Here is an 8,948-nt window from a genome sequence, read left to right on the forward strand (position 1 = left end):
AAGTCCAATTAACAAGTATGGTGAACATGGTAGCTTCAATAAAAAAAAAAAAATCAAACTATGAAGCTTAGCCCGTTTGATTTCAAGAAACGCTTATAAGCAGAACACTACTGACCTCTTGTGTATCAAGAATGTACAATTCTGTACAATAACACAAGTGCCAAAAATGGTACCTCCTATGAAGCTTAGCCCGTTTGATTTCAAGAAACGCTTATAAGCAGAACACTACTGACCTCTTGTGTATCAAGAATGTAACATAACACAAGTGCCAAAAATGGTACCTCCTACAACTACTGAAAGACAAGGTTTAAGTAGCTTGTTTTCCCAACCAGGTAGGGAACTATTAGAGCAGAGGATACTTGCCTGAGTGCCTTTATATGTTTATTGTCTCAAAACTTTTTACTGAATCAATAAAGCTGATTATTTTGATTTTTTTATTTTTGCTGAAAATATATAGCAGATAATACAACAAATTAAAGTAATAAATTTAGGACTTTTAAAAACTCTCATTTATTTTGGTGAGCCTAAAAAGCCAAACTTGGAGAGTTTCCATTTTAGTGCTGACCATCCAATCTGTCCTGTCTTCAAATGCAGAAGTGCTTAAAACCAGCAAAGGCAAAACAAGTTAGGACTTTACTGCCTTAGCCTTACACTACATTGCTTGAAGCAGTCTTTTAATCTGTTAAGTGACCTACGAACATAATCCCAGCAGTTTGAGAGGCCGAGGCAGACGGATCATGAGGTCAGGAGATCGAGACCATCCTGGCTAACACGGTGAAACCCCATCTCTACTAAAAATAAAAATAAAATGTAATCCCAGCACTTTGGGAGGCCGAGGCGGGCGGATCACAAGGTCAGGAGATCGAGACCATCCTGGCTAACACGGTGAAACCCTGTCTCTACTAAAAAATACAAAAAACTAGCTGGGCGAGGTGGCGGGCGCCTGTAGTCCCAGCTACTCGGGAGGCTGAGGCAGGAGAATGGCCTGAACCCGGGAGGTGGAGCTTGCAGTGAGATCACGCCACTGCACTCCAGCCTGGGCGACAGAGCGAGACTCTGTCTCAAAATAATAATAATGATAATAATAATAGTTTGTGGTAAATCTTTGTTCGCCATCAGATTTCATCCAAGTTTTCTCTGCTTGATAAATATTCCACTTGAAAGACCCAATCTGATGGTACAGGTAAGGAAAGATATAGCTAAATCTACAGTCTTTAGTTTTCTGATTTAGAACACTTTCTCCCCTCCCCTACTCCAAGAATAGACCTAAAAAGTAGAAGTATAAAGATGTTCCACTTTTAATGCAGAAATGTAGACAATTAGCTAGTTAATACTGTCAGTTGTACCTGCCCACCACCTCAAAACAAGCTACATTCTTTAAATGTTGTAAGCAACTTCTAGTCATATTTATGCACATCAGCTTACACCCTATATGTGTGAAAAGCAGGATATTCTTTCAGCATCAACTTGTGATTTCATAATTGTTGAAATTCTTTAAATGAATAAAGAGTTATAGACTGCTTTTGTGACAATAAAATCAAACTTTAATTGGGGAGCCAGATAATATTGCCTTTTCTTGCCAAAATTTTAATTTATACTTTTTAGTAGAAAACATAACACATTTCTCATTCATTTAACTAATTAATCCAAATGAAAAAAGTGAAGTACTATAATCACAGGTATACTAAGAAACACTTTTACAAAGATATTCAGAAACATTTGCAGCAGGTTTTATAAGACTCTGATATAAAACAAAGTAAAATAAAACATTTTGAATTGGCAAAATTCGTTTACCTAGCCTAAACTGCTTCAAAGAGGCATTTGCACTTCTTGTCCTGGCTTCATAAAACAAAGTAAAATAAAACATTTTGAAATTTCAAAATCAGTTTACCTAGCCTAAATTACTTCAAAGAGGCACTTGCACTTCTTGTCCTGGCTTAAAAACAAACCCTGAAATTACTTTCTTTTATCCAAATCAATTGACCATATTAGCTAATCTGCATAAAGTCTATGAGGATACGTTTTGATAAATGCTATAAACACAAAATTAAGACAAATCTGACAGCTATTGTCAGATATATAACACATTTAGAAGGGCCTTTGTTAATAAAATGCCTCTAATGTATCCAGAAGTATAGATTTCAAAGGGCAAGTGTGTATCTGTTGCACATCTGATTCTCACAGCATTCATGAAAGAGGAGACAATGATGTTCCCACTTCACTGAAAACTAAGGTGACTTGTTTAAGGTCATATAGTCCATATTCGATAAAGACATTTATTGAAGGCCTTAGAATACAGAGTACAGGGCTTCCTGTTGGTAGATTTACCTTCTTCACCACACGGAGATGTGATCCAAGCATCAAAACAAGTGTGAGTCCCTTCAGGTCTGGAAAATACTCCAGCCATAACAGGTGAAGAGCAGAGTCAGCTCAAGATTTGTCATAGGCTACAAATTTACAGTAAAACACTGGGAAAAGAGGAAGCTGATGCAAGGAAGAGGGAAGAATGATTTGAAAGATTATAAAATGGCAAAGTTCCTCCAAAACCTATAATAAGCTAAAACAAACTGAAAAAAAAAAGGTCTTAGTTGGGAAGCCAATATTCAGACCAAAGGAGAGGGTGGGAGGAGAAGATGTAGAAGGAGGAAAGCAGGAAATTATCCATCTTAACAGCTCAAAGGATTTGGCACATATCTATGTTATCTGAATAATCTTGAAATTTCTTTGAGGTAGACAAATGTTAGGAATAAGTTGAGTCCACGTAAAACAAAAAAGAAAGAAAGAAAAAGAAAAAAAAGAGAAGAAAGGTCTACAATCCTTGGTTATTTGTAAAAACCTCTTTCAGTAAAGTGCTTAGATGCCAGCCATTTTATTCCTACATTTAAAGGCTGATTGACGTTAAGTATCTTATAGGTAATGGACAAAAACCAAGTTGGGCTTTAAAAAAAGCTTAAAGCCTACCAAACTTTACAGTACGTTTCTAACTTTTAATACCTTCTTTGCATGGAAATTATTGTTTTCTCCTCCTTGTCCCTTAGTAAGCTCTTCCTGTTTTCAAGTCTGAGCTCAAATTCGCTTCTCCTGCGAAGTATCCATGATTCCCTCAGTCAAATGCAGCGCTCCTACTCCAAAAGTCCCACTACGCTCCAAGGTCGCTTTTGCTGTGTTGTGACTGTTTGCCCGCTTGTCTCCCCACTGGACTGGAAGCTACTCAAAAGGCAACCCTGCTTCTTCATTTTTACGTCGTCAAGACATAGCACTCTGTGGGTACTCAAATTAATCAATAGTTCATCCTATTTACAATCTCTCAAGCAGCTCATTTTATGTTAGTTGCACAACCTGGAGGTCTGGAGTTCTTCACATGAAATTTAATAAATTATCCTGCAAGCTCATTTTTATTGCCATTTTTTTACCCAGGGACAATCAGTCTACCGGGGCAAATAATGAGGTTGCGACCTTAGTCCCTCTTCCCAACCTCATTTTTTAGTTACGTTCCTTTCATTAAAATGTCCTTATACACTTACAAATAAAACTAAGTCCCAAGAGGGCAACAAAATATATGATTCTTAATGATATAAAAACAAATCTTTCTGATACTAGATCTTTTATACTAGAAAAGTAAATTCTTGTGCTTGAACATCATTTTTAAGCAGTTAGTGAATTTGAGAATCTGAACTGCCACTTGAAATATTCGCAGGAAACAAACATTATGAACCAAATGCAGGAACATGGCTATTCAAAGGGACATATTTTTGTACTTGTTTTGCTCCAATTTCTGCTACATAGACCGCTCCAGTCTTTTTGTCGACTTCCAGGAGATGTGGCAAAACTTGATCTGCTAGTTGGATTGTGCTGATCACAGAACACTCCCCAATGCTTCCCACCAGGGGTGCTGCTACAACTGAGAGCCTGCTAAGATTCAGCTGGGCCACAATCAAGTACTTCCCATCAGGAGTAAATCTAAGGAGAAAGACATTTAACATAATAAATGTCTGTGAAATAAACATAAGGGGTTTTTTTTCAACATTTTAATCCCCTACTGTGCCAAACAACAGTAGGCATCTACTTGCTGAATGATTCTTTTAAGGAGAATTTAAATTTGATCTAATTCTGTTTATGAGGGAATAAGATGTCCATGATGGTAAGCAAAGCCAAAGATTAGCTTAAAGTTTTTAAAAGTATCAGTATCATAGTCCACAAAATGAAACTAATGAAGAACTGACATTAGGCTGGGTTTGATTTTGTCCTGTGTTTAAAAATTTACCAAGTAAAGGCTAGAGGAGAGGTCTAGCATGTTATTTTTTGTGTTCCCTTTTTCTCGGATCTGAAAATCTCGGATATCAAATTTCTCTGTATCCATTTTCCCCTGATTCAAAATTAACAATAAACATTTTAAACTTTCAGCTAGCTATTCAGAGAAGTGAGATATGTACACTAACTAAAACAAGCATTTTGCAATAAAATGAAACAATTACCTGACTGAAGAAGGTCCCTCTTCTGTGAAACAATTATTCCATGCTCCTAACCACTCCCCAGTGTCTTTATCAAATACTTGGATTCTTTTATTTCCTCGGTCAGCAACCCACACCTGAGAAACACACAAAAAAAGTCAATTGAAAAATATCCATAATATGAGGGGAAAAAAAAGGGAAAAGAACATTTATTTTCATTAATTTCACATACACTATCTCACTTAAGAGGATTCCAAAGAAGGTAGTATAAGTCCCATTTTCAGATGAGGAAAAACTAAAGTTCAGAAAGGTTACCTTCTCTGAAGTGAGCTTACAAGCGGAAGAGGCACAACCCAAAGCTGTCTTAACCCAAAGCTTATAATACTCTGTCTACTGTTCTAAATGTGTGAATAACTAAAAAGCTGGAGTACTCTACCATAATGCAGGGGATCAGTAGATAATGAAAAGTGACAACATTCATTCATTCCTTTAACAAGCATTCATTTTTCAATGAGTGCTACTGGCTTGTCAGCTCCTGGGCCAGGCAACGTGACAAAGAAAAGCAGCCTTACTTCTCAAGAGCTCAAGATAGCAGGATGTGAGGTATTCATTCATACTGCAGTATCATTAAACCCATACCTGCTATTACCAAAATAGGTACAGAGTGCTGAACCAACTAAAGAAGAAGCTTGAGATATTTTAGCAACACATAAAGAATGGTAACAGGTTTAATTTAGATTTGTTATACACTGTAATGGGTTATTAAGGAACTTGTTATAAGACAAGAAGCGAGATGCACTGTAAATGATATTTCATGGCTACATGCATGCAACTTAAAGCATAAAGGGAAATGGTTTTTGATGACTTACGGCCAGGGCTGTAGAGAGGTATGAAATAATGCACTGGGAGTGGGTCAGTCCTCTTTACTTCTACCTCTCTGCTTTTGGTTCTTTGGATTTCTTGGGTTTGTGGATTGAGAGATTATTTCTTCAGCGGTAACCCTGACTACAACTTCATCAATGTGTGCGAATTTTGGTAGCCACTGAATTCATCTCCAATCAGAAACAAATCAAAACTCACTACACCATTTAAGAAACGTTATTGATGCCAAAATAAAGCAATTTCTCAAGGTCTTTTCCTGATCTATGATCCTTTATTAAGGATGGGTTTTCTTAAAGATTTTGAGATTAGTATACCAGATAAACGACCAAGGAAGTACAGTTTCCACCGTAGGATGGAATGATACTTTAGATTGTAGTATCATCTTTCCTGCTCAACATTCAGTGAATTTTGATTATGGGAACTCCTGTTTAACACATAACAAGAAGTCTGGAACTGACTAACCTTTCATATAGGGTCGTGGTGATGATTAAATGAGTTAATTATGTAACATACTCAGAACAGAATTGCTATTGTTATAAAACAATTGTGTATAATTGACACTCTTTATCACTCAGGAACGCCAGAGTACCCCCATCAGATGATTTCCAAGGCCTTTTAGAAGGGTGTTCCTCATCATGATGAATTTACCTGGGTCAAGGTTTTGCATGCTCTGAAATTTGGTTTTTTTTTCGTAGCACACAATGAGTCACCCAAGCTCAGAAGGATAATGTGCAAAAGTTTAAACTTTCCATTTCCCAATTTACATACAAAGTTCACATGGTTGATTAACGTCTTATGGCAGATCAGAAGATTTAATGATCAAAACATTCTCATTTCTGTCAATCAATTATGATTAGGAAGCCAAGTCATAATTAGAAGTTTGTTTGCTGAGCACTGAATCGGAAGTAGAAATGGATTAAATGCCTAATGGTATGAAGGCAAGCAGCCTAATGTATCCATTGTGTGTCAAGACATTTAGTCATTTAATAAATAAATATGACTATGTACTAGGCACTAAGAAATAAAGCAAAAGAGATTCAGTAAGCACTCTCAACAGCCTAACATCTAGTAGGGGAGACAGACAAATGATCATAATATGGCATGATAGCTACTATGATAGGAAGTACAGGCTGCTATAGGAAAAGAAGGAGAAACTAATATACACATTTTTTGGTGGGGGTTTTGTTGTGAAAAGGTAACCTCAAAGAAGTGAGATCTATGCTTAGAAGTTGAGTAAAGGCAAAAGAGATAGTAGTGAGCAGGGCAGAAAAGAGAAAAATTGATTGAAATTTGTTGGCTAAAGCTTTCTGTTCCCTAAACAAAGTGGAGCTAGTGAGAACAAGAGTTTGCCTAGGTGACTCTTTTTCAAACTTCCAAGATTAACCTCTCCCGTTCCACTTTAGATCAGCACTTTTTTTCTTGAGAAGTGAAAAGATATTCAAACACTTTTAGTGGAGTTTTCCCAGTAAGCGGGCAACTTTGTCTTTCAGGTAACTTTATGTTCAGATCCATTATTTGTTCCTTCTATCCTTTGAAATGGTACAGGAAATCCATTTTGCTCATTTCTAAATATTTGGGGAACCCCCTCACTATACAACTCAAACATTTGTAAGGGAGTATGTGTGCACACCCAGCCCCAGAGTAATTACCCAGACATACCCACTAACACACGTCTCCACATGCCCAGACACACATGTATACCACAATCTATATATACATGCCCAGACACACACACACACACACACACACACACACACACAGAGACACATGCACAAACATACTCAGATGCATAGTCCCAGATACAATGACATTGTATTTTTACCCGACCAGCTGAATCAAGTGTAACACTGTGAGGTATGTTGAACTTAGCAGGCCCTGTCCCATTTTCTCCATGCAGCCAAAGGATCATGAAATCTATAAATGGTAAAAATATATAGTCAGAACAACATAGAGAATGTCTCATGCATTTGCATATTTTATGAAACAGGTTACAAAGAACTATTTAATTACACCGCTGGTTCACTTGACTATGCTTTCTCGGCTTTAGTGTCTCCTTCTAAGTTGATTTTGCTTTAGGAATCAACACCATAGACTACATTTCATTGTTTCATACATAACAGATCTGCACCTCCTGATACTAGAGAGGACAGAGAAAGGGCACTCAATAAAATGCTTGCAGATGAATCAGCCTGTAGGTTACTCGACTCTGGACTTCCAGGTTTCTCATTTCTACACGCTTAATTGAATAGGATACACACTTAGCTACTGAGCCCATTAGAAATTCTCATACTGTTGCCAGTTACTTCTGGAGGAATCTCCTAGCCTTTGGTGAAGAAAGTCAGCCTGTTATCAGGATCATTTATTGTGGGCAATCATACTCATCTGTTTTTCAGTTTTCTGGCAGTAATACACTTAGCTCTTTACACACCGCTTCATACACAACACTTAAAACATTATACCAAGTATCAAACAAATTCAATCCAATTTATAATATTTTTATAATACCATAAACAATTAAGTCATGTACCTTGGGACAGTTTGATCAATCTGTTATTCAATCCTCCATCTCCATCCACAATGTAAATATCTCCTGTGTCCTCTACATATAATTCTGCTGGGTTATCAAACTGCAAAGGATTCAAACCAGTGCCTTTTTTGCCTGGAGTACCCAAGACTTGAACAAGATCACCAAAAGAACTGTATTTTTTAACAGTATGACCAAAGAATCCTACAAAGATAGATATGTACATCTCACAAATAAAACCACTATATAAACATTCAGATTTTTCAAGTAAGCTAAGAGCAAAAATTTGATAGAATTAAACAGTAATAAATAGTTGATAGACTTAGGAAATTACATATAACAAGCACTATAGCTTCTTTGTAAATTATAGCCAAATTTGATCACGAATTAAAATCTCCACTAGTACAAAATAAGCGGATTCTAAATTCAAATAAATAACATCCCCATAATTGACTCATTATACAGGAAACTCAGAATGTTAAAGTATTGGGGCAGCATTTTCTTTTTTAATCTTTTGACCTTGAATAAGCATTGCTTATGAAAGGAAATCAAGAAGAAAATGTAAAGGGAACAACTTATATTTGAAACTGTTACTTTAATCATTCACATACAGATCTTAAATTTCAGTCAGTCAACAAAAACGTTCTCTATAGTACAGATTTTTTTTTTTTTAACTGTATTTTCACCTTGTGGAGACATTCAAAATGCCACCCCTCAACTTTTCTTTGCTAAGAAGAAAAATAATCTTTGTAAATCATGAGTATCTTATTTTCTCACGTTAAAATTTCTTTAAGTTAAAATCAACAAGCAAGAGCATAAAGCAGACTATTAATAAGGGAATATCATAAAGCAGTTAACAGAAATCAATTTGAAGGTACATATACCAAATTAATTGATAGGTATTCAAAAGACAAACTGGATACATTGAGCTTACCAGAAAGTGAATCAGCTTGCATTACAATTCTATGTTAAATAATTTATTTATTATTATACTTTTGGACAGTTGAGCTGAAGTTTATAGCAATAAAAAACACATAAGCCTCCAAGTGAGCTGAAGTTTATAGCAATAAAAAACACATAAGCCTCCAAGT

The 8,948-nt window shown here is 36.1% G+C and overlaps 1 protein-coding gene across 2 annotated transcripts in view; it reads right to left on the reverse strand.

Annotated features, from left to right (window-relative positions):
- Positions 1–1,521: 1,521 nt before the first annotated feature.
- NHLRC3 (NHL repeat containing 3) overlaps positions 1,522–8,948 on the reverse strand; it is a 10,205-nt gene continuing 2,778 nt past the window's right edge. The window contains exons 4-7 of one of the 2 annotated variants that reach the window (XM_011942983.1): positions 7,861–8,061; positions 7,156–7,247; positions 4,476–4,588; positions 1,522–3,960 (exon numbers count right to left, since the gene is read on the reverse strand). In XM_011942983.1, coding sequence (XP_011798373.1) covers positions 3,708–3,960; positions 4,476–4,588; positions 7,156–7,247; positions 7,861–8,061 — 659 coding nt within the window. In that variant the 3' untranslated portion in view covers positions 1,522–3,707. The remainder of the gene's footprint in view (positions 3,961–4,475; positions 4,589–7,155; positions 7,248–7,860; positions 8,062–8,948) is intronic. The other variant, XM_011942984.1, reaches the window with a different exon arrangement.

This window comes from Colobus angolensis, unplaced genomic scaffold (genome assembly GCF_000951035.1).
Source record: "Colobus angolensis palliatus isolate OR3802 unplaced genomic scaffold, Cang.pa_1.0 Scaffold214, whole genome shotgun sequence".
NCBI classification, from domain to species: domain Eukaryota; kingdom Metazoa; phylum Chordata; class Mammalia; order Primates; family Cercopithecidae; genus Colobus; species Colobus angolensis.